Source organism: Podarcis raffonei, chromosome 6 (assembly GCF_027172205.1).
Source record: "Podarcis raffonei isolate rPodRaf1 chromosome 6, rPodRaf1.pri, whole genome shotgun sequence".
In the NCBI taxonomy this organism is placed as follows: Eukaryota; Metazoa; Chordata; class Lepidosauria; order Squamata; family Lacertidae; genus Podarcis; species Podarcis raffonei.
This window is the reverse complement of record NC_070607.1, coordinates 3,313,491-3,339,315: the sequence shown is the minus strand read 5'-3', so window position 1 is coordinate 3,339,315 and position 25,825 is coordinate 3,313,491. Positions and strand designations below refer to the sequence as shown.

Genomic DNA, 25,825 nt, shown 5'->3' with positions numbered 1-25,825 from the left:
GAGCTCCAAAATCTGAATCATACAACTAGTTTTTACTGCGTTTTACAAAATAGTACAAAAACGTGCAATAAAAAATGAATTATAGCCTGTGCTTACAAACCTTCACTTGGCTCAAGTCATTGATTTTTTAAAAACCTTTGAGTGGGACAGACAGGACAACACCTCATCCTGATGCCCTTTCTCATGCACCCATCTAGTCACTAGTGCTTGATTTCTCCAGCAGACATGCTCAAAGGGATCTGCTATAGAGTGAAGTGCTCCATTTTCCCATCAAAAGTAAGTACAGGAGGCCATCTTAACAGTTCCAAAAATCCAATGGGTTCACTACTGGATGTTTTACTCTTCATTTCTGTCATGTACAGTAGTCAGTTACTTTTCACTTTCACTTCTGGCATGGGCTCTGCAATCTTGACATGGTACGGTTCAAGCTCTTCTGGGGCAATGTAATCTGGAGAATTGCACATCAGGTCTCTTCCCTTGAACGATTTGGGGAAGGCAATGACATCTCGAATACTTGCAGCACCTACTAGAAGGCAAATCAGCCTGTCAAGTCCTAAAAGACAGACATTGAATATTAGTGGCAGCATCAAATTTCAATGGGCATTGGAAAGAGTCTGTGAGGCCATTCTTCCATAGCACCAAAACCTTTCCATGACCAATATATATTGTGCATGCAAACAATAATGCTAAATAAAATGACTCGAGTATAATAATGTTTGATTTTGTCACCAGATGTGTGGCCTCTAACAAGCAGCACATTTGGAACTGTTTATTTCAAGCTCTGCTTCTAGCAACAAAACAGACTGGAAGTGTGCATGAACATATGTAGATCTTGTGTTCATTGTTCTTGGTGTGAGGGCTTTCCCATCCAGGATGGCTGTTGGCTAAAGTTCTATTCATGAGATTCAGAAAGTGGGTTTGCTTGCACTTGGGAGTCTAACTAGCAAACATATTTGAGTTGCAGATTAAATGACTGAGGGCTTTTGCAGCAATGTGGTGATCTAGAGTACTTGGTTTATGTGCAAATTTTCCCAAGGTGTAGAATCTGCAATCAGACTTTTTAAAAGGGTACCTTGTATAATACATTTTTTTGCGTTAAAACGACATGCTTTTCTGAACTGACTTTGATAAAGGTGAGGTTAGTGTGCACGCACACATACACACACGTGCCCAGGTAATAAAATAGCCCACAGCGAAATCAGATTGCCACAAATACTGCTCATCCAAATGTGTTTTTCTTAGGGACTGCAACTGGGGCAGGGGTGGAAGGCTAGATTAATTCAGGAACTGTTAGTTTAGCCACTCCAGCATCAGGGTATGTGTAATGTATCAATGAAAAGTAATATTAGTGTTGATGGTCAGTGTTAATTGTGATTCAAGTAAAAGCAGATACTGACCTAATGCTATTCCTCCATGCGGAGGTGCCCCACTGTCCAGTGCTTCAAGCAGGTGAGAAAGCAGCTCTGTGTCCTCCTAGAAAAAAGCAAGTATTAATAACCAGCATGACTTAAAGGGCCAGACTTGGTAAACCTGCTTTCTAATCCCTGCTCCCCCCCCCCCCTGTGAGCATGTGTGGCTCAGCTCAGATTTTCTCAGTGTAAGTGTGAAACACTTGTGAGTTGCAATCTGCATAGTCCTCTTCTCCCTCTTCTGATGAAGCAGGCTGCTGCCGAACAAGAACAACTAAGCATGCAGACTAGCTGGTTGATAGATACCGTCATATATTGATTGAAACTCACTGTGAAATCCAATAGGATGAGGAGCAGTATATGATTGAATGATTTAAATAATATGCAGAATCACTTTTGCTATTACCTTCAGCACTGTCTCAAGAATGAAACGCTGCAGCTTTGTGCTGTGTATTCGAATGGAGCCACCTCCAATCTCATTACCATTAAGCACCAGATCATAGTGCTGCCCACGGACCTGGAAAGAACAGAAAGAGAATTTGACTATATACTTCTCTTTGTACCCTTTGCATCTGTGTGAAATACAATCTCTCCTGAGAGTGCTGTTGAACTAGGTGGAAATTTGCTTAGAGACAGGGAGATAGAAATTGGGGGTCCACCAGGTCGGAGCAAAACAATATAAACTTAAAGCCTTTGCAGATGATCTTGTATTGACATTACAAGAGCCAGTACCTAGTACTAAAAGGGCTTTAGAATTAATCCAGGAGTTTGGTCACGTAGCAGGCTTTAAGTTAAACAAGTTAAAAACTAAGGTTTTGGAGAAAAACTTGACACCAATGGAGAGAGAGAGGTTTCAGAAAGAGACAGATCTGACATTAGTAAAAAAGGTAAAATACTTGGAGGTGAATATGACTGCTAAAAATGCAAATTTATTTAAAGATAATTATGAGAAATGCTGGTCAGAAGTGAAGAAGGATTTAGAGATTTGGTCGAATTTGAAGCTTTCCTTGCTGGGTCGGATTGCTGTTATTAAGATGAATGTATTGCCGAGAATGTTGTTTTTGTCTCAATCATTACAAATCATTGACAAGATGGATTGTTTCAAGAGGTGGCAAAGAGATATTTCTAGATTTGTCTGGCAGGGCAAAAAGCCCAGAATAAAATTTAAGATACTTACTGATACTAAAGACAGAGGGGGGTTTGCCCTGCCGGACTTAAAACTTTATTATGAATCAGCAGCTTTTTGCTGGTTGAAGGAATGGCTACTTCTTGAGAACACTGACATCTTAGATCTTGAAGGTTATGATAATGTATTTGGATGGCATGCATATCTGTGGTATGGCAAGGTTAAAGCGCATAAAGCATTCAAAAACCATATTGTCAGGAAAGCACTATTTAATGTCTGGACAAGATATAAAGATTTTTTGGAGAACAAAACCCCAAGGTGGTTATCACCTATGGAAGCGAAAGCTATGAAAAAACTTAACATGGAGGCAGGTGACAAGCTGAAATTGCAGAGTTATGAGAAGCTCAAAGGGAAGGTGCGAGACTGGTTACATTATTTTCAAATAAGAGAGGTTTATAATCAAGATAAAAAAATTGGTTTCCAGGTGGAAAAATCAAAGCTGGAAACAGAATTGTTGGAACCCAATGCTAAGATATTGTCAAGAATGTATAATTTGCTGTTGAAATGGAGTACTGAGGAAGAAACGGTAAAATCTGCTATGATTAAATGGGCACAAGATATTGGGTCATAATATTTTGTTTGCCGACTGGGAGCAGTTGTGGACCACTGGGATTAAATTTACGGCATGTAATGCCTTAAGAGAGAATATTATGAAAATGATGTATAGGTGGTACATGACCCCAGTCAAGCTTGCAAAAATATACCATTTGCCCGATAATAAATGTTGGAAATGTAAGGAGATTGAAGGTACATTCTTTCACCTTTGGTGGACGTGCCCGAGGATTAAGGCTTTCTGGGAGATGATTTATAATGAAATGAAAAAGGTATTTAAGTATACTTTCGTGAAGAAACCAGAGGCCTTTCTCCTGGGCATAGTCGGCCAATTGGTGCCAAAGAAGGATACAACTTTTTTTATGTACGCTACAGCAGCAGCAAGAATACTCATTGCAAAGTATTGGAAGACACAAGAATTACCCACCTTGGAAGAATGGCAGATGCAAGTAATCGACTATATGGAAATGGCTGAGATGACTGGCAGAATCCGAGACCAGGGAGAAGAGTTGGTGGAAGAAGATTGGAGGAAATTTAAAACTTATTTACAGAAGTATTGTAAAATGTATTGTCAGAGGCTCAGGAGCAGAAGAGCAGGGGAGAGAGCAGATAGAGAGCGGAGGAGAGGAATCAGAGGGGAGCGTAGGGGAATATGACAGTGGACCGAGAGATTCCATGAGCTTCTCCAGCGAATCAGAAGATTCCCAGGAGAGGGCGCCTATGGTAAGGGCGAGGCGAATCCCAGAGGGGACGATCCATAAACAAGGAACCAGAGGGGAGTCCCAAAGGAGTAGCGGAGGAGTAGGGCCAGTTTCCCCACCAGAGCACAGTGGGGGGGAAGAGTCACGTGAGTCAGGACCATCTTCTCCTCCATCGGGGAGTGGGGAGAAGGAGGGAAGGCCAGGTCCAGCTAGCCTCCCCGAAAGGGGGAGCAGTGACACAAGTGTAACGGTCAGAAGGAAAGTGGGAGGCTGCGCGCGCGCGCCAAGTTCAAATGTGGAGGAGCGCGGGACAGCAGAAAACCCGGATTGGGAGCCAGGTCCTAAAGCCCGAAAGAGGGGGGGGGAGGAGTCGGGAGAATCAGCGTCAGAAGAATCTCGGAGGGCAGAGACTCCGACTAGCAGAAGGACCCAGAGAAAGAAGGAACAGAGGAAAAGGTGGAGTAAAGCTAGAATCTTAAGCTGGTGTCAGGGGGGCGGAGATTCAGATGGGACTTCTGCGGTCTGACGGATAGATGTAGCGTTGCGCGCTGCACGTCTGGAAATGAGACTGAACTTCAATAAAGACTTTTAAACTTGAGCAAGAAGCAGCGTTGGTCTTGTGTGAGCTGGGACCTTGGGCAGCGCTGACATGTATGAATGCTGATGACATTGAATTAAAATGAAGGGGTTCTAGTAATAAGAGATCAAAATTTGAAATTTGGGAGGTAAAATAAATAAGGATAAAGTAGTAGGATACGAATTTGCTGAACTAATTGTTAAAAAGGGATATAAAAAAGGGAGGCGTGAGGAAGTCAGGAAAATAAGTTAATTGAAGATGAATAATTGGAAAAGAGTGATCTGTGTTTTTCTTATTCTACTTTTTGAGTGTTGATTGTCTTTTTTTGTTTTCTTGTTAAATATTTGTATTTTATGTATCGTGAAAGTTTGTATTGTTGTGTTTTATATTTTCTTTGTGTTTTTATTGTTCTACTTTTTTATTGTTAAACTTAATAAAATATTATTTAAAAAAAAAAAAGAAGAAATTGGGGGTCCAAAGTACAGTGGTACCTCGCAAGACGAACGCCTCGCAAGACGAAAAACGCGCAAGACGAAAGAGTTTTCCGTTTTTTGAGTCGTTCCGCAAGACGAATTTCCCTATGGGCTTACTTTGCAAGACGAAACGTCTTGCGAGTTCTTGCGAGTTTGTTTCCTTTTTCTTAAAGCCGCTAAGCCGTTAATAGCCGCTAAGCGCCGTGCTTCGCAAAACGAAAAAACCACAAGACGAAGAGACTTGCGGAACGGATTAATTTCGTCTTGCGAGGCACCACTGTAACTGGTAATTCCACAGTATCACACACTTCTACATTTCCCCAGTTCTACCACTGCTGCTACATTTCTAGACTACTACTGCTCAAAACACAAGGCTTGTGAAAACAAACATCTATTAAAAAACCAATTTTTAAATTGTAAAGCATTATCTACCAAAAGTTAAAATCCAGTGAATTGCAACGGGCCACTGCAATTAATGGGTTGAAAGCGCAGGTCATTAAAATAAATCCTCTAAATCATCAGTGCATGATGCCACCTCTATTTTCCTTCAACTGTAAGGCTGACACATATTTGGTTTCCTTCTATCTCTCCATGCTTTTCAGGAAGCACCTGAGTTTTCCATTTACACACCTCTCAACAGTAGCGTTCTTGCTCCTATCTTGTAGGTAGATTCCAAAAGGTGGTGCTGGCAAGGATTACTATTTGGCTTCTTGGGTGTTAGGCTACAAATTCCTATGCTGCACACTATGTAACCAATACAGGAAACTGCTTGGTAAGATCTTCTGGAGATTTGGGGGTGAAAGCTCACCACTGTGCAATGAAGTTCCTGAGTGCCCGGATGGAATCAATAAATCCAGGTGAGGCAGAGTTATTTAGGGATTCAGGACGTTATGGATCCACCTGTCCGAGTTGGGGAGGTATCTCATTGAAAGAAAAATGGGCTGGATTGTACCAACGGCAAAAGTAAAACCAACTTAATGCTAGCTTTTGAAAACTAGCTGCAATAAAAATGCTTTGAACTACGGTGAATACTAGCTCCATCAGAGACAGAAATATGCTCAAGGGAGTGGAACAATCCTCCAAGGTTGTTTTGCCTTTCCTTTTCTAACCCTCCATGGCTTCTCTGAATACACAAAACAAAAACCAAAAAAGGCACCAAGTCACCTTGGCAGGATCTGTATAGAGGAGGTGCTCATCAGAAGGGTGGGGGGCAGTGAAGGGATGGTGAGCTGACTCCAACTGCCTGGGGTTTTCTTCTTTCCGGAGGAAAAGGGGGAAATCCACCACCCATAGGAAATGAAAGGCAGAGGGGTTGCGAAGGGACAGGCCTCTTGCTTCCAGAAGATCAGCAGCCTCCAAGCGCAACTTTCCCAATGTAGAACACTAAAAAGAACGGGGGGGGGGAAGAGATAGAGACTGTAGCTTAAGGCGACAACAATCATATTCTACACTTTATTTTATTTAGTGAATAACAGAGGCAGATAATTTAGTGGATTGCATGCTTCACTTAAGACTTCTTGGATTAAACTTACATTTCTTCAAACATCAAAAAAGGTAGAAAACACTTTCTAATACAAAACAGCTCCTATTTAGCCATCTTGCACCCAAGTTATCTGACATTCAGTTTGTACTTCCTACTTTAAAAATTCTCAAAACTACATTACATTGGGATATAACACATGGTCTCTGTTTTATAAGGAGTGCCTCAGCTATAAAGCCATCCCTTGGCTCTGTGAGAGATATGGGAAACATTCTGACCTCGCAGATGATCTGGGGGAATTAGTCAAGGTTTTAAAAGTCTTACAACAGAGTAGGAATAAGCAACTTTCAACTCATCAGCCTAAACTCAGCTGGAGAGCTGTTAAGGTTGTGGAAGTCATCATATATGGTACTTAGGCTATGTCCAGCTTTGAGGAATTAAAGTATTTTATATCCTGCCTTTCCATTCCAAGGTGTCTAACACACTTCTTAAACAATAATGTGTTTTAACATACTAATGGAAAACTGCACATAAAACAGATTTATAAAAGGGGAGTGGGAAAACCTGAAAGTGGCTATGCAATAGGTACATCAGAACTGAACAGCCTTCAGTTGCTGTCTAAACACCACCTGCCAAATCTTCTGCTGACCTGAAATAGCTGATCAAGCAGAAAACTTAACGGTAACTGTGCTGATGAGAACAACAAAAGACTTGGGGACCCAATATTCTCCTTACCATCATCATAATAAACTTTATGCCACTAGCCATGGCATCATTCACAACGGGAACAAAAAGAAAAGCAACAATAAGCATAAAAACCATAAAAATATCAGGCACTGCAGATACAGTAAACCACGATCACTTCTCCTAAAAATTATTTGTTGCATAAGATGGAATAGCAGGGGGTTCTCATGTAGAATGTGCCAGCTTAAATGTCCAAATCACCTTTGCAATTGACCACTATTTTATCTAGTTCTTTTCTCCTGATCTTCTTAGCTGCCAAGACATATAGTGCTACTTTATAAGTTACGAAGTCAAATATTCTGCTTACCACTTTCTCATGCTCTCCAGCTGCCAGCAACACGACGTCATCCACATTGGCCTGAACTGCTCTGACAAGCTCCAGTTTTTGTTCTTCATTCAGGAACTTACCAAGTGCGGACTTCATGCTGCCATCAGACCTCAAAATGAAGTGCAATATTCCCTGTTCAGGAGAAAAGGGCAGAAGAGAAACTTAGGCAGTTCCTGAAAAAGCAAGTAGATACAAGTAGGCCAAATCCATGTCAGCAATGAACACAACTGACAAAGGTTTAATAAAAAAAAACCAACCCAATTTTATATAGCCATCATCTGCTTGAGGGATTTCTGCAAAAGAATGACCATATTCCTGAAAGCACTGAAAGGAGGCAAGATAGGGAGCAAACTGAAGAAGAGGAGACACAAATGGTAAGCGTAATTCTAAAGCAGTTACCATTGTGGTGTGGAAAGGCCTGCCACAGCGCAATCCAACTCCCCAGAATACTTCAACCCCCAAGCGTTACCTGATAAATTTCACATACTCTATTTCCCATGAGCAAAGACACAGGAAAATAGCTCTGAAATCCTGCTACACAACTCCACACTCAGCTACGCAGCTCCTTATGCACCTCAGGTGCTCATTCTTGTTCTGTGGTTGGTGGCCAAGATGCATGGTCTAATAATATTTGAATATTTTTATTCTCACAGCACTGTACAGTTTAATGCAAAGACTGCAAACACTAACAAATGCCTTTCTGGGTCAGATTTGGGTGCAGCATTTTATCTCCAACCAGTTACTTCTGCAAATCCACTTACAGAGCATGATGGCGATACTCATTCCATGTTCCTCATCCCCAGCATCCAGGGATCAAAACCATCAAATATGATCACTTATGGCTAGTAGTCCTGGACAGACCTCTCCTCAGAGCTAATTTTGATCTTGTTCTCACTTAATTTTGATCTTGTTCTCACATATTGTTTGCATTCAGCTCTCTTATCTTCTCTTTTCAAATTAACACCAGCGGATGAACAATCAATTCATGTGAAATTCCTCCTGCCCCAGCCTCACTGAAAGGAATGAGAGCTGAGCAACATCACATCTCACGCAGTTTAGAAGAAATTACAGTCATACCTCGGGTTAACTATGATTCAGGTTGAGCGCTTTCAGGTTGCGCTCCGCGGTGACCCAGAAATAACGGAACGTGTTAGTTCCAGGTTTCGCCGCTTGCGCATGCGCAGACTGTCAAAATGACGTCACAAGCATGCGCGGAAGTGACAAATCGCGCCCCGTGCATGTGCGGGTTACGTTCGCTTCAGGATGCGAACGGGGATCCAGAACAGATCCCGTTCGTATCCAGTGGTACCACTGTACTGATGGAAGTGGAAGTTTCTGTGCTTTACCTGGTTAAACTGGGATTTTGCCAATTCATTTAATGACTCCAAATCTTTATTCCGAAGATGTTTCTAAATAAAAGATAACAACAGAGAAGAATAGATCATTCAATTAAGCCTATATACTCTGAAGGGCATTATTATTACCTTTATCTGTTTTTTCCTAAAATTATGCGGAGTGGTGGTGGTTAATGCTCCATATTTTATTACACTTTTTCACATTGTATTTTAAAACTCTCCATGTTACACTTTTACAAGGAATCAATTACCTTATAAAAGCAATATGCAGAATACAAAGCAAGATAGCTGAACAAAATAGTCTACATCTTTGGTTTGCTATGAGTATAACATCATATAGACCATGTAAATCATTACTGTAGATATACTTTAAAAAAACCCAACTACATTGTAAGCAACCCTGAGCACTCCCATTAGAATGTGGGGTATAAATAGGCTCAACAAACAACAATACATATGCACTATCCTGGGCTCCTTGGAGGAAGGTTTGGATGAAGACAGGATCATTCCACACCCTCTTTTTCCATAAGTAAAGACTTATGATTGATATGACCATGGGGGGGGGGGCACACACGCCATAAATCGCTGAACAAATAGTAAACCTGCAAGCATTAACTCCGTCTTTCCTTCTTGAAATCGTGTGCGAATAAAGGACAGAGCGAGGGGGCGGGGCCAGATGCTCCTTTTCCCCCTGCGGAGGAAAACGAGCCCGCGATTGACCGCTATCAACCGGGGATCAACCTGTCGATCATGGTCAACCGGTTGGACATCCCTGGTATACGCCATAAAGCAATTCACAAGAAAACACTGCAATCATATTATTTTATGTCTATAAAAATGTTTAAGAACAATATTATCTCCCATCATAGATATTTTAAATAGCGTTTTGAGTTCTATTCACTTTTCATTCAGTCTTTGGTTATAATAAATAATAATAATAATAGTAGTAGTAATAGTAATAATAATAATTTTATTTCTACCCCGCCCATCCAGCTGGGTTTCCCCAGCTACTCTGGGTTGCTTATAACATATCTAAAACATAATAAAAACATCAATCCTTAAGAACTGTCCTAAACAGGGCTGCCTTCAGATGTCTTCTAAAAGTCAGATAGTTGGTTCTACTATTACTGATCTCTGTGCAGTCAAGAACCCTTCTGTATGGATAGTATATAAAGAGCAACATTATAAACAACATTTGGAAAAGAGAGCAGAACTACTCACCGCTCCCTGCGGAATGCAAATGGCTCTGACGGTGCCCCGGGGCTCATTGAGAGATTTCTGCAGAACTCCAACTTCTGTTTTCCTGAACACATCAGTGACATCAATGATCTGAGCATTAGAAGTAAGAATTTGGAGGGTTGTTAAGGCAGCACATGACACATAAGAGAGACAGCCTGCTGAACCACCACCTTCAAGCACTGCAAAAACAGGCAACTGGCAGGGATGTTGGTGGATGTGTACACACACTTTGGCCACCAAGAGCTTCTCATTTCTCCACCCCCACTACTTCTGCATGCCAGTTGTCAATTTTTGCACAAGCCACAACATTAGTAAAAGTCTTTGTAATCTTTCTAGAGCTACCCTCCGCACCCATTCACAGTGAATCGCAACAGAAGTTTTGGAATAATTCTTCCTTACATGACTCAAGTTCTAACCATGTTAGTCTGTTGCAGCAAAGACACCAAAGAAGTACTTGCGGGGGGGGGGGGGTAGATAGCGGCCTGTGCCTAAACTGCCCCCCCCAACAAGTTTAGCCAAATAATGGACTCCCACCTGGCCACACTGCTGATTTGAACACTGCTGCAAAAAGAGTCTTCTGGCCCTTTAAAGACAACAATTTTTTATTGTGGTGCTAAATTTTCATGGGCCACAGTTCACTGACGCACCTGACCAAGTTGACCTTGGGATACTGTAGGAACTAAAAAGACGATTTGCTTTTATGTGGCTCAGATGCTGACTCTTCTTGTGCTTTCTGTCCACATACAGAAACAATGATCATTTAATACAGTTTTGAAAAGGCATTTGCACTTGTTGCTTAGAGCTTTGAAGCAGGTTTAGTGCCAACTGAGGAAAGCAGTAGGCTACAGCCTGTGTATCTTTCCTTACAGTTACATTAAGCTATATAGTAAAGGATGGTTAAGAAATTTGATTAAAACATAAGTAACTATCATACCCAACTCTGTAAACTTTCCTGAACAGGACTTAGTGTCCAGAACACACCTTCATTTCAAAGCGAGTGTCTGGCTTATCGGTCCCATAGGTGGCCAGAGCTTCATCATAGGTAATGGATGGAAAAGGTATTCTGATGGGTCCCTTCTCCTCAGGCCAGGAATACTGCAGCAAGCCCTCAATTAAAGCCTGAATCCCAGCTTGGTCTGCAAATGACATCTCAATATCAATCTTGAGGGAGGGGGAATTAAAGAGAGAGAAAAAAGGGAGGGGAATAAGTAACATTCAAAGGCACCATAAGAACATTATTTTTCCATATCTAAAACTCTTACAAAATAGATATTTATAACTGAAACAAGAGAAGTATAATGGAAGCTAAATTCTGGAAAAGATACAGGTGTTTGAATCCAGGCTCAGTGGCCAGGTGTGCCTTTTTCAGCTCTGGCTAGCTCACTGGTTACAGCCCCTTTGGAGGGTGGGGAACTGACCACTGTACTCCATGCTCTGGATTATTGCAATGGGCTCTATGTGGTGCTGTGCCTAAAGATTACTCAGAAACTTCAACTGGACCAAAGTGCAGCAGCCAGATTATTGGTTGGGGTTCCCTGTTTTAAAACAATTGCACTGGTTGCCAGTTCATTTCCAGGCATGGAGTAGCCAGGGGAGGCAGGGGGACAGCTGCCGAACCCCAAATCAAGTAAGTAAGCTTGTACCTAACCACTATACATTTTTCAACAAATACTGAAGTTGCACCTCTGACTTTTAACACCTGAGATGTATATTTTTACAACCCACCCTAGTTTTGTGATTTTAAGTTGTTTTAGCCCATAATGGGACCTTATGGTGAAGGACAGATAATAAATTAAAATAATTTATTGAGGTTCACAGCACCCATTTCAAACTGGAGGATTTGCACTTTGGGGATTTGGCACTGGAGATTCGTTTGTAATATTTCGATGTCACTACTCCTTGTTGTAACTTAAAAACTTTTTTTTTTTTTACAATATATACCCTTCAAAGGAACTACACCTCTTACAGTCGGTGGGGATAGGATTGTAGACCAATGCATTTATTACTGCATAAGCTTTCAGGTTCTACGGTGCACTTTATCAGATGCATCTGAAGCTTACATTAGGAAATCTTCCTTACGGCAAATTAATTTGCCCAGGTGTGAAAAGCTCCCAGGGAATATTTTGCCAAAGTTCTTATCCCACAGTAATTGGCACTTGGCACACCTTAACTTTTTGGTTTGGTCCTTAATGTGTTTTTGGGATGTTAGAAATTACTGTTTTAAACACTGTAGCAAAAGGACACTTTATGTTACAAAAAAAAAACATGTCTTGTACCTGCTGAACAAATTGTGCTGATTACGTGTCCAAAATTTCCTTAGAGCTTTTAAATCTTACATCAAATTGTAAAAAACACATAGCAAAGGATATAAATTACCTGAGTGAATTCAGGCTGCCTGTCTGGCTTGGACCCTTCATCTCGATAGCAGCGGGCTACTTGGAAGTACCTGCCATTGGAATTGAAGGTCACCACTGTCACCATTCTGCTTACAAAGTATTAATAGCATTTTTTCCAAAGATATTCACCATCGGCAGGCAGAAGGAAAGAGCTGCTTGAGTAGTGGCTATGATAACTAGCACGAAGCTAGTGGACACAGAAGAGAAGGTATAATCAGTGGTCAGAGGAAGGAGGTTTATTGTTATGGTTTATGCCTGAGTGAGTATTTTTCATGACCGTTGAACCAGTACTCAGTGCTCCACACACTTTGGCTTGATTACCTGTCAAGTCCTAATTTGGTGTCACCACTGACCTGTCTGCAGAACAATTCCTCTGCACTGCCAGAGAAAGCTAGGAGAAGAGATTCTCTGCCACACTGCTGAGGTTTGCCTTACAAGTCAGCAGTGCAACTGCTCCACCAACTCAGGAGACAGCAGGGGGGGTCTCACATTGCTATGAGCAGGGGCCCTTTTGTCCAGGGGTCCTTTACCTTTACCCTTTACCTTGCCAAAGTGCCATGAGAATGCACTCCTGGTGAGCAGATTTGCAGTGGCTTGTCCTCAGGTACTAGACAGTGCCAACTTTATTGTGAACCCTATTCTTCCTATTAGGGTGGTGTCAGTTTCTGTGACAAGTAACCTCTGCTGCCCAACCCCACCCCACTCTAGGGAACAGGGTTTCCATTCCCCGATGTAGGAGGAGACACTCGTGTAACATTCCTTTTTCCAGGAGGTTCCCAAGAAACTCACCTGTCCAGGCCTCCTACCATCAACAGCTGCTTAAACTGCTGAGGACTCTGGGGCAGTGAGTAAAACTTCCCAGCCTCTCGTGAGGGCACCACGAATTCCTTTGCACCCTGGTATTAAAAGAAGGGTAGGACAGCAGGAATTGCAGTGACTTTAAAATTACATAAACTTATACTTCAGATCAATAAGCCACAAAACAGGTCCCCAAATATTTTTTGCCTCCACCAAGCTCCCTTTGAAAGATTCAACACCCTCCCACAGCATTTACCTTGGAAATGGAAACCCACTAATGCACTTTGCTCACCAAACCCAAATCATGTCTTCTGCGTGTCACAGTTGTTGCCATGCAGTAACGCTAATTGTCAATACTAATGTGGGTTCCTAAAACACACCAGAGGCAAATAAACATGTAGTATTTATTTGCAATGGTCGAGCAGGTTCTTCTTCTGCCCTTAGAACCCAGTTTCACATCTATTGGCACCAAACAATCTGACCTGATAAACATGTTAACCTTAGTTTCACCTCCCCCCTTGCAAGTCAGGTGGGATGTTCACGTCCTCTTTTCAGAAGCTTACACATATTTACAGTTCACCTTTTTAAAATTGAATAACAAACAATAAACTAAAACTGTTTTGTGGTGGAGAAGAAATGGAAGACTGGTGATCTCATGGATGCTGTTGCCTCGGTGTTCCCTCAAAGTTGTAACACATTCAGCATCAGAAGGCGACTAGGCTTCTCTTTGATTCAGCCTGAAATTTCATGCACACTTGCCTGAAGGGGCACTGCCTGGCATATGGCTCCACCTGACCCCCATCTACACATTAGTGTGGGGCACATAAGGCAGGGAACACTATGCGTGTAAGTTTCCCTAGCTCCTGAAACCCTGCACAATCATAGATCCATGGTCTGAAGCACTCCTAGAGGCTTCCCCACTTCAGATGGCAGTGGGAGCCACACACCATGGGAGTTGAGGCCAGAGGCACAAAACTCCCCCAATCCACTTAATCATCCCTTCACAAAGCAAGTGTCATGATCCCCCTGGGCTTGAGTGATTGTATTTCTAAGCTGCTTTCCACTCAAACAAACCTCAACGTGGCTTGCAAAAATAAATAATAATAACCTAATGGAACATCACAAGTACAGAAGAAAACATATAATTAATAAATATCACCAGTAAAACAATTACAATCTATAAAACAATGCTAAGAAAACCAGCAACTAAAAAATAACTTAAACATGATTCAACTTTGTACACCCACCGTTCCACCCACCCACCATACAGGAAGCCCTTGATCTAACAGAAACACCGTATTTTTCGCCCTATAGGACGCACTTTTTCCCCTCCAAAAATGAAGGGAAAATGTGTGTGCGTCCTATGGGGCGAATGCAGGCTTTCGCTGAAGCCTGGAGAGCGAGGGGGGTCAGTGCGCCCCGACCCCTCTCGCTCTCCAGGCTTCAGGAAGCTATCCGCTAGTCGTGGGAGATGCAGCTCTCCCACGGCTAGCGGAGACCTTGCCGGCACCCAGAAGCTTAGGGCGCGCTGAGCTCAGCACGTCCCAAGCTTCGGGCTTCGCGCAGCGCTCCGCTAGCTGTGGCTCCCACGGCTTGCGGATAGCAGCCTGTTCTGGGGGCTGGGGTCAGGGGAAGCTCGGGCTTCCCCTGTCCCAGCCCCGCACCTGGGGGGGAAATAAATTTTTTTCTTTATTTCCCCCCCAAAAAAACTAGGTGCGTCCTAGGGGCCGGTTCGTCCTATGGGGCGAAAAATACGGTACCTAAAATAGAGCTAAGCTTTAACTTATTAGTTATTAAGTTAAATCCTGTTACAGATAGGTAGCTGTGTTGGTCTGCCATAGTCAAAACAAAAATTTTTTTTCCTTCCAGTAGCACCTTAAGGACCAACTAAGTTAGTTCTTGGTATGAGCTTTCGTGTGCATGCACACTTCTTCAGATACACTTCTTCAGTTTTAAGTTAAATCCTGTAACTTGTCTTTTCAACAAGTGATGTTCAAGGCAGTCACCAACAACAGTACGAATACAGCAAAACAGCTGTCACAGGAATATTGAAGGGAAGCCCCCCCCAACATGTATTAGACCCTTACATCTGTTCTTAAACAAACTATGATGTCCAGTTTTATTAGTGCTGTTAGTTATATTCCTGCATTGCAAAGGATTGAACTTAGATGACTCTTGGGGTTCCTTTCAACTCTACAATTCTACGATTCTTTGAGATTCAATTCCACATCTCCTGGAGACAAGACTGAAGGTGCAGCTAGCCACTCACACGGAGTTGTACCCCTGAAAAAAGCTCAGTCTGGGTTTGCTTGTTGTGAAAGCAACACTGGAGCCTGCTCGGTCTGAGCTTCAGATGCAGCTCTCCAGGGTGCTACTTGCTTTGCCTTGTAAGAATCTGACCTCTAATCTGCTTGTCCTTGCCTTATGGCAACTTCCCCCAACCTGCTCCCCTCCAGATGTTTTGGACTACAATTCCTGTCAGCCCCAGCCAGCAGGGTTAATGGTTGGGGAAAACGGGGGTTGTAGTTCAAAACATCTAGAGGATGTCAGGCAGGGAATATTGCTTTATGCAAACTGATCCATGTCTTGCCTGAGATTACCTGACCAGAACCTGAACTCGGACTTGCTTGCTTTTTCTTTTCTTCCCTTGTTAAAACTCAAATTTCCGCTAGCATACCAACGCCCTCCTTCCAGAACTCACCCTCTTTTTCAGAACTCAGGATTGAGAGAAAAAATATTCGTTTTGAGGGCAGAGACAGTGGCTTCAAATAATCTCTGACACTCTGGAAGAGTAATGGCTCACTTGGATGAAAATCCTTTCTGAATCAAACAATTAGAAATTTTTACAAAGCAATATACACAGAGAAAATACTTACCCCTGGAGTCTTCTTGAATAGTGTTGGCGTTTCCACATCCACAAAGCCTAAAACATATTTCATATATCACTTGTTATTGAGTAAAAGGAGAAAAGAAAAGGCATTACTAAATTGCTGTTATGAGTTAGAAACAAAGGAAGTTGCCTGAAACCAGGTCAGACCGCTGGTCCATCTCCTGTCAACAGCACTGTCAGTTTCAGGCAGGGGTATTCCCAGGCCTGTCAAGGAATGAGCCACAGACCCGAAGCAGGTGCTCTACCACTGAGCTAGACCCCCTGTCCACTTCTCTGCACTTCTCTCACCATGACGATTGCAGAGGTATTCCCGCATTCTCATCACCACCTGGGACCTCATTCGTAGGTTGTACTGCATCTGGGCGCTCCGCAGGTCCAAATAGCGATACTGCATTCGCAAGGCCTCCGTTTTCTGAGAAGGGGAAGGGGTTGTAGGTCAGAAGAAAAAAACAAGTAAGTACATGAATGGGAAGCCTAAGGGGGAAAAGGAAATTAAAAATAAATTAGGAAACATCCACATCACAGTGAAATGGCATCAAATTAGTGCTTTTCTTCACAGCAAAATGGTTCAGACCTCTCCCCACATGTAATTTTTCCCATTGCATTTTGAAAAATTAATTCTTATTTTTTCATACAATTCAAAAGGTATAATCTCAAATATTTTTAAAATTTTGCTCAAATATGAACCCAGACACCAAACGGGTTTAAAAATGTCCTGGAACACTGATTTAGAATGTGACATAACTGAAGATACTTAGCCATGTGAGGGGAAAAAACCATTCTTCTCATAATATATCAGCTAAACATAAAGAACTGTCATTAAAGTTGATTCATAAGCAGTACAAGACTCCTAGAAGACTCTTGTATATAAATTCATCTCCACTCCTAAGGTGGTGGAGGGCATGTTGAGAAATTGGATCGTATCTCTACCTATGGTGCAGCCGTACTGGAGTTCAATAAATTTGGGCAACATTATACAGAGACATTGATAAGATCTTAAACGGACGTATTACCCCAACTTTTCAATTAGCCTTTTTATATATACGTGATGAGGATAATCAAATTTTGCATAATATTTTGGTTTTGGGGGTCGAACATGCACAGAAGTGCCAAATCGCAACCTGAGCATGCGCAGACGCGCCACTGTGGATTGCGAACGTGAATCCCGCACAGAAAACGTTCGCAACCCGAGCGTCCACTGTAGTGATGGAGCCTCTTGAATTTCAGTAAGGAAGGCATTCCACCACACGATCATAAGGTCATGGAAGTATTTCTGAAGCCTGATAATCATTCTCACATATTTCCTTTGCTCTCAGCCATCGCTAATCGTTCTTTTCAGTTGAAGACAAATTATGGAACATTTTCCCAAAGCTGTTAATTGGAACTGTACATCATCAACACACGCTTCTTCCCAAACCTTCTTTCTACAAGACTGGACAGGAGGAAGGTTGGAAGAACAAGGTCACCCAAGAATTTCAAATATGCTTTGTACCAAACAGCCAACCACACAGAAATAAAGAGAAAATCACCTTGGCAAAGTCTTTTATTTCAAAAGGAAGTTTCTTACAGGAGTTCAGGATCTCTACTGTTTTCACCTTAACTTCAATATCACCTGTAGGCAATCTCTAAAAATGAACAAGAAAGAGAAAAATAATCACCACTATTTTTACATACATCCCTGAGATGATGGACCAATAGCTATCTGCAATTGTGCTATACTATACTTTATTATTTTACTGGAATGTTTCCTGTTGGTTTATTTTTTATTTTTTGTCTCATTAAGCCTATCCAATGGAAAGACAAACTTCTGTCTCCCTTCTCCATTTTGAAGATGGAGGCTTGCCTGGGCTTAAACCACCCGGCCAGCACAGAGACAAGCCAACAGACCTCACCTCCTGCAGTTCAGCTGGATGTGAAAGGCCAAAGCAGGCTTCAAGCTCCCACTCACCACTGGACCAGATTCAACTAATTAATCCCACGAGCAGAAGCCAACACAAAAACTTCTGCTAGCACAACAGAGTTCGCTGCCTCATGTGGGGGATGTTGGGTGTACCCCCAAAACAGGATGTGGAAGAGAAGAGCTGAAATCCGTGCGTCGACAGAACATTCACTTTAGAACAGTGTTTCCCAAAGTGAGTGATACCACCCCCGGGTGGTGGGGAGCGCTGGAATGATCCAGGGGAGTAGTAGCAGCCTTGGGTGCAATTGGGGGGTGTTGAATAAAACTAAGGGGGCAGTGGAAGCATAAAGAAAGAAGAAAATTTTGAAAAACCGTTCATACATGTTTTTTCGGTTGTGTAGTAACGCTTACTGCCAGGTCAGGCACTGTTGGGGGACAACGATACCCCCCCAGATCTGGTGCTGGAGGTGAGGGGTTTTCCCGGGCTTAAGTGAACCTTCTTTGGCTTCACCCAGACCCAGAAAATGGATCACAGCTTGACGCCCTATTTGGCCAGTGGCAAGCAAATCAGTTAACTAAAAAAAACAAATTGACTACAAATAACTAATCACAGTGATTTAAGAATGCTGACAAAAATTAGAACCAAACATTAATAAATTGATAGCAGCACACCAGGTTCATCCTTTTCGTTAGGATTATTTTTAATGTTATACATAATTTTTATTTTAATATTATCCTTCATTATCTTAATTTTCTGTAATGTGAATGTTACTACGGTTGATTATAATAAAAAAATTATAATTTCAAGCCTCAAGGTGTTTTATTTACAACATCTTTATTATGTTGTAGGGTGTGGGTAGAAATATAGATACAAGTATATAAAAGAACACAAATCTGTCACTTCAACTTTCTGTTCACTTAAAGAAGGTAGATTTTCAGGGGGCAATGAGTAATTTTTTTCTGAAAAGGGGGTGGTAGGCCAATAAGTTTGGGAACTTTTGCTTTAGAATGACAATTAATTCTTCCACCTGTCTCCTCCCCACTGGGGGTGGGGAGGGAAGGCAGAAATTGGTTTTAGCAGGAAAAACTAACCCTAGCCACTTTGGCCCTGCATGGCTTATTTCAAGCATTATTATTAATCATTTCTATAGTGCCATCAAGGTGCAAGGCACAGTGCACAGGACCCGAAGGCAGGTCTCTGTGCCAAGGAACTTACAATCTAAAATGCAACATATGGGAAACAGAGAAAGGGGAGGGAAGTGGAAGCAGAAGTTAGCATGGAAAAAATATGTGACTGTTTCAGCTGCATGTGATAAGCTGAGCTGAAGGCAGATACAGGAGACAGGGGGCTAAGCCAAGCAAAGGTCATGGGAAAGGTGGGTTTCCATGAAAGATCGAAGGAAGAAAGGTGGAATCACACAGAAGCAAAGATCCCCCAGCCTTCCTCTCAACCTTGTTGTTGTCGTTGAGGGAATGGGGGTTGCTATGTAACTGCCAGGGCAATCCTTGCCCACCTCTGCAGCTCCAGGCTTGGGCAAATACTGACCAGATAATGGCAGTTACACTCACTGGGGCAAGTGGAAATGGGGCAGCCTACTTTTAGCAAGCAAGACCAGAAACTTCAGGTGAGGCTGAAGTCAGGAGGGTACAGCCCTTTATTATCAAATTAGGGCTGGGCGATATAAGCTTTTCAACATCACAGTGCATCGCCAACCAAACATCACAGTTTGGCGATATACTGTTGAAAAAACCAGCTGCATTGGCCTCTGCCCACAAAGCACCTGGTGAATGCCTCAGCTCTCACCCCGAGAACTGAGGCGGTTTCACCCAGGCGCTCACTGGTTGGGACAACGCATCTTGTTTGTACAGCTCAGCTGGGGAGGGGGAAGGTTCCCCCTCTCCAGCTGAGACAGTGCCGGCGCTCCCCCCACTCAAGGGCGAGTGGACAGAGCATCGGGGCTCTTTTAACTGCTCGCTGCGGGGAGTACCAAGCGCGAAATGGAGGAGGAAAGGGGGGCAGGGGGAGCACGCCACCCTCGGCACCATCAGGGAGGAGGGTACCATTGCGGCTGCCCCCCCCCAGCCACACGTCACGTACCTCCCCACTGTGCTAGGCGCCACGCCCCCAGGACACCCGACACACCCCCACCTGCTTTCCGCCCCCAGTGTCAGAGCGCGCAGCTTCGCCACTGCAAGCATGCGCACCCTCAGTCGAGCAGTTTCAAGGAGCCCCCACCCCGCCACTGGCTCACGGGAGCCAGCGCTGGGTTGGGGGCTCCTTTTTAACTGCTTGGCTGAGGTAAGGACAGCTTCACACACCTCAGTCGAGTAGCTTAAAGATGCAGAGGGAGGAACAAGCTGTATCGGCGCATCGTATGAGGGCAGAGTGTGATGGCGGTTTGACTCAGCAATATATTTCACTCACTGCTTCTGAGTCCCTCTGCTAGCAGTGCCGCTGGAGGAAGGAACTCTAGCAGACACTGCTAGCCAGTGCTTTTTTTCTGGGGGACGCAAGGTACGCATACCCCTAAACATTTTGTGAATCTAAGTTTGGCCTCACTGAGGGGCAGTATTTCAACAGAGTAGGAAAATGAGAGTACCCCTAAACTTTTTTTTTTAGAAAAAAAGCACTACTGCTAGCAGAGGTACTCAGGAGCTGTGGCGGTTTCACCAGCAATATACCGCTGAGTGAAGCAGACATCGCAGTCTGCTCCTCATACTGATCCTGGGCGATATATCAATATATTGGCCAGGCCTTTATCAAATATAATAGCAGTAAATGGCAAAGCAATACAAATCCAGACCCAGAATTCCCAAACCCAAACACTGTGTCACATGTGAGGAGACATTTCAGCTTTCAGGACACAGTTTGTAGTGTCTTGAAGTGGCCAAGTTACACTGAGATAAAATTAGAGGGAGATTCTCCTTAAAGTACGCACGGGGTTTGTCTGTCCTGGAGGCCGGGGGACAACAGTTCCAGTCAGCCTCACTACGGATTCAACTGGAGTGTCATACAAGATCTTCCTCAAATGGGAAGCTGCCTGCAGAAGGACAGAAACAACACATAAGATTGCACAGGTACATCATTTAGGAGCACAGATTTAGAACTACAGTAATGAGCTACCTTAGTAGTGGGCCAATTTCAGTACTGCAGTCTAATATTAGGCTCCTCTGCCAAAGCAGAATTTGCACAGCCCACAAATTCACAAGAATGAATTATCCTGCTGATGAATTCTATTTTAAGATTAGAAGTGATTTGCTGAATCAGATCAAATCCCACCTAGTCCAGCACTCCTTTCTAGAATCCTAGGCAGTAAGCATAGAGCTGGTTCGTAGTTTCTGTGGGTGCTTAACCTGCATAAATTACCCCCTTTTATCCTACTTGAAATAAGACAAGAAAAAGACAGGCATGCAGGTGAGATAAAAAGCAGACTGTGATTTCTATCTTTAAACAAGTCACATTCAGCTTCTGCTCTTCCTCCACCTTACTGCTAAGCTCACTTCCCTGCCTTATCCTTGTAGGCCAGCGGTTCCCAACTCCCCTGATCCCAGACCACTTGAAAGTTGCTGAGATCATCAGATGGTTTTTCTGCCTGCCGTAGCATTTGTAATACACTGTGCTAGATGTTGTACGATTTTTAATTGTATTTTATTGCTTCTTTTAATGCTTATACATTTCATAGAATTCAAAATGTAACACAATATAATATACAAATAAAAAACACAAGAATCCCAAAGCCCTTTTCAGGCACTGTTTATGTGTTTAAGTGTATTCATAACACTAATAAGGGCACCAATGATAATACTTTTCTTTTAAAATGAGCACAGAATATAAGCAAAAATAACCTACTTATGATTGTATATTCATTGATAAATCTTGTGTGTAGTCACACAGGATGAACATCTATATGTTGTATGTCCACTTGTAAATGATCAGAAGTAGTTATGGGAAATCAAGTTTGCTGTTACAGAATCACAGTGCCTGCAATGTGCTGTGTTTGAATAATTGCAATGCTTGGCAACATGACAGACGACAATAAATCATTCTGCAACTGCAGAAGCAAGCCTTGATAGCTTACCTCATCCTGAGGTATGATAATCTGGGTGAGTCCTTGGAAGTCTCTCAAAACCACAAACTGCTGCTGTCTAATCACAGGAGACACAAACAGAAATGTTTATAACACTTCAGGTAAAACCTCTACATTAGAGCAAGCTTAAGTGAGGTCAGTTTACATATGCAAATAAATAATATAATACAGAGTTCCTGAAGCTACTATTTCATGCTCATGTCTAAGAGAAAAGAAATCTCTGCATACTGAACTTCAGAAAATGAGGAGAAAGGCTAGGCTAGGACCTTCTCCCCAAGAGTGAGTCCCAAACATGCTATATCCCACAAGCACACTCTCCTCTTTTAGAACTGACCATTCAAGTTGGAGTGAAACCACTAGCAACCAAAGCAGACTGCTGTAGGAACAAAAAGGATATTGAAAGCCATCAAGAGATCAAGTAGAATCAGCAGAAATGGGACCAGAAAATCAGTTTCCTCCAATAGTGCTTGGCTAAGGTTAACAATGTGGGAACTGGTACTTAAGTCTCATCTATTTAGAACACTTCAATAATTTTTTCAGTTCACAGAAGAGATACTAGAATAGATGGACCCTAGTTTTGACTCTGGAAAGCAATTCTAATGCTGTTAGCCAACTTAAGGTTTGCCATAACGCCTTCAATCTAACAATCCTGGCTGCTTTTATTTACCTCTGATATTGAATCCATCCACACAGGGTGACCTCCTGACCTACATGAGCAGAGCGCAATTCCCCACAAGTTTTGGTCCGGGAAACAAAACTATTGACATCTTGTGTAGGGAAAAAACAATTATATTTAATTACATTCATAAGAAAGGTAATACATTTTCAACACAGTATAACATATTATCAAAACAAATTATAGAGATGTTAGTTATGGGCATGAATATTAAAAGCGCAATCCTATATATGTCTACTCAAAAGCAAGTTCCATTGAGTTCAATAAGGCTTACTAGGGTGGATATTGTATAAATGATGTAAAGAATTAATAAACTGCACAAGGTATCTAGATAACATTTAATGTCATTAGTCATGTTACATAGCTATTGCTCATCAGTTTCCCCACTGATTTTACAGTGCCCAAACTGGACTGGCCAGTGGTTTAAATTCCTTACTTGGGGTTCCACAAAACTACTTGACTAGCTACAGCTTAAAGGCACAACCATTCCCTTGTTCCAGTGTCCTTTAACAGCAGCATCCCCGTTTCAAAGCAGCAACAGCCATTAGTGTGAAAGAGCCAAACAATGTGCAAAAGCTTACGTAATGAAGGAGCACTGCTCAGAGACATAGTGAAGCTTCCTAGCAAAAAAGTACCAATTCATTCTGTGAGGCATCTTGAAAGAGCTCATAATGAGAAAAACTGTTCAAGAGCAGTCAGTAGGAGCTAGAGGAAATACATTTAGAACATCCTGGGTATTCCATTTTGTTTGCATGACTACAAACTAATCCTATGGAGAATTTGGCCCATTAATTTAAGCAGGTTTGTACACAATTATAATCTTTAGGGGGCAGCTCTAGTTAGAGTTGTGCTGACACTATTTTTCCTCAACCAGAAGATCCTGCATCTTCCATTAAACACACGATATGCAACACTAGATTTCAAACACTATCAACAAGATTTTCCATACATTATTTAAAGTTATAGGGTTTCTATTTTTGGCTGGTCTGTTGGTCTGAGAAGCCGAAGCGTTATACTAATTGTTGCAAACATCAACATCATCATCTTGTGGTACCCTAAAACACATTTATTGCAGCAGAAGCTTCTGAGCATTAAAACCCCGTCAGATACAATGATCATCTAAATAGGCAGGTACGGTAAATATTCTCCAGAGAAGGTAACAGGTGGATCTCTTTGTCTACTGTTTTTTACAAGTAGAACCAATGATCAAACCTATTCAGGGATTTCTCTTTTCCCCCCTCTTACGTTCTTAAGCTGTTCTTTATTTTTAATCTGCAAACTGCCTTGAGTTCAGGTGTCTGCCTGCCTATTGAGATCAAGCACGCGGCTTTACTGTACTCCCTTTGGCACCTGCTACAAACACCTTTCTTTTAGACAAACCTACACAGATGCTTAAGAAAGTTGAGGCAAATCTTAATCCATTTTAGCATTTTGGAAATACAGTGGAACCTCGGGTTGCGAACGTGATCTGTGTGGGAGGCACGTTCGCAACCCGCAGCGCTGCGTCTGCGCACGCACTTGTCGCAATTCTGGTACCTGTTCTGGTAATTCCGGGTCCGGCGTGGTGCACAACCCGAAAACACGTAACCTGAAGCATCTGTAACCCGAGGTACCACTGTAGGCTTGTCAATTTTTCCTTGGTTTTTACTGTTTTATCTTTTGTAAACTGCTTTGAGAGTCCCCCCCCCCCAAGAAATCAAGCTGTGTATAAATTTCAATGAAATAAGTATTTAAAATAAAAAAGAATAATGATAATCGTATGGGATTACACTCCCTCCGAAGGAGCAGATATGTAACTTGGGGTAACTTCTGAAGCCTTTGATGTCACTTGAGGTTCAGGTGGCCTCAGTGGTACAGAGTGCCTTCCCTCAGCTTTGGCTGGTGGCCCAAATGTGCTCCTATCTGGACAGGGATAGTCTAGCTCTGGTAACCTCTAGTTTAGATTACTTCAAAGCAAATTTGGCAGCCAAGTTGCTCACTGGGGCAAGACCACTTCAGGATAGTTCTGTACATTGAACCTGGCCTATCTGCACTGGCTGCCACTTAGTGTCAGGCCCAAATCAAAGTTCTGACTTTGAATTATAGTCTTAAACAGCCCAGGACCACAGGACCTCAAGGACTGCCTCTCCCCATATAAACCAGCCTGGACCCTGCTATCTGAGGCCCTTCTTTGTATGCCTCCTCCATGGCAGGTCCGTAGGGTGGCAAGATGGGAGCAGCCCTTTTCTGCAGTGGATTCCCTGTTTGTGGGATGCTTTCTCCAGGGAGGCTCACCTGGCACCTTCCTTACATATCTTTCGGTACCAGGCAAAAACACTTCTCTATAACCAGGCCTTTGAGTGATTAAAAAACGCTTGGCCTTTTAAACTGGGGTGTGTGTGTGTGTGTGTGTAATTGTTTGTTATAACGGTATGTATTTTTGTGCTTTTATGTAAACCTCCCTGTGATCTTTGGATGAAGCCATGAAGGGAAGTATAGAAATTTATTAAAGAAATAAATATAATTCCTAAGAATCACACACCGCTGGTTGGTAAGAAAAACGTCAAAGCTGTTTACAAAAAGGTAAAACAGTAAAACTGAGAGCAAATTCACAAGCCTACTTTTAAAACCTACAAAAGTTAAAGATGCTAAGAAAAGGATCAATATTGACCTAAGCATCTTGGCGGCTCTTGTCTAAGCAATAATATTTTTAGCAGACGCCAAGAGCAGCGCGGGCTCCTGCTTTGCCTCCAGAGGCGGGGAGTTCCAGAGAGCGGGCGCCGCCACACCAAACCACCCGCTTTCTTCCCGGTGCGGCAACGGGGCATTAAGGTGCGGCGGCAGCAGGAGCCCCGACGCCTCCCCCGGCCCCCCTCCGCGGGCGCCACCGACCTGCAGAGCCGGAGACGCGCCGGGCGCCGCCCTGGGCCGCCCCGCTCGGGAAGAGCAGCGAGAGCGGGGCGCGGAGGGGGCCCGGCAGCCCGCGCACGGCCCTCCAGAACGCCGGCATCCCTCCTCGCCTTCGCCCCGCCGAGGACGGCCAGGCCCCGCCCC

The 25,825-nt window shown here is 42.9% G+C and overlaps 1 protein-coding gene across 2 annotated transcripts; it reads right to left on the bottom strand.

The window, feature by feature from the left end:
• Nucleotides 1-15: 15 nt before the first annotated feature.
• On the bottom strand, nucleotides 16-25,802 carry DARS2 (aspartyl-tRNA synthetase 2, mitochondrial). Of its 2 annotated transcripts, none has more exons than XM_053391205.1 (17): nucleotides 25,664-25,802; nucleotides 22,784-22,883; nucleotides 22,108-22,174; nucleotides 20,968-21,069; nucleotides 17,658-17,753; nucleotides 16,417-16,540; nucleotides 16,115-16,161; nucleotides 13,230-13,336; nucleotides 12,421-12,490; nucleotides 11,026-11,205; nucleotides 10,027-10,134; nucleotides 8,797-8,859; nucleotides 7,430-7,582; nucleotides 6,063-6,281; nucleotides 1,816-1,926; nucleotides 1,398-1,473; nucleotides 16-553 (listed from the first exon to the last, which is right to left on the bottom strand). In XM_053391205.1, exons 1-17 carry the CDS (start codon nucleotides 25,779-25,781, stop codon nucleotides 366-368), a joined length of 1,929 nt encoding a protein of 642 aa, XP_053247180.1. In that variant the 5' UTR covers nucleotides 25,782-25,802; the 3' UTR covers nucleotides 16-365. The 2 variants fall into 2 exon arrangements, with proteins under 2 accessions (XP_053247180.1, XP_053247182.1); XM_053391207.1 differs by lacking the exon at nucleotides 25,664-25,802 and adding an exon at nucleotides 25,593-25,604.
• Nucleotides 25,803-25,825: the final 23 nt, after the last annotated feature.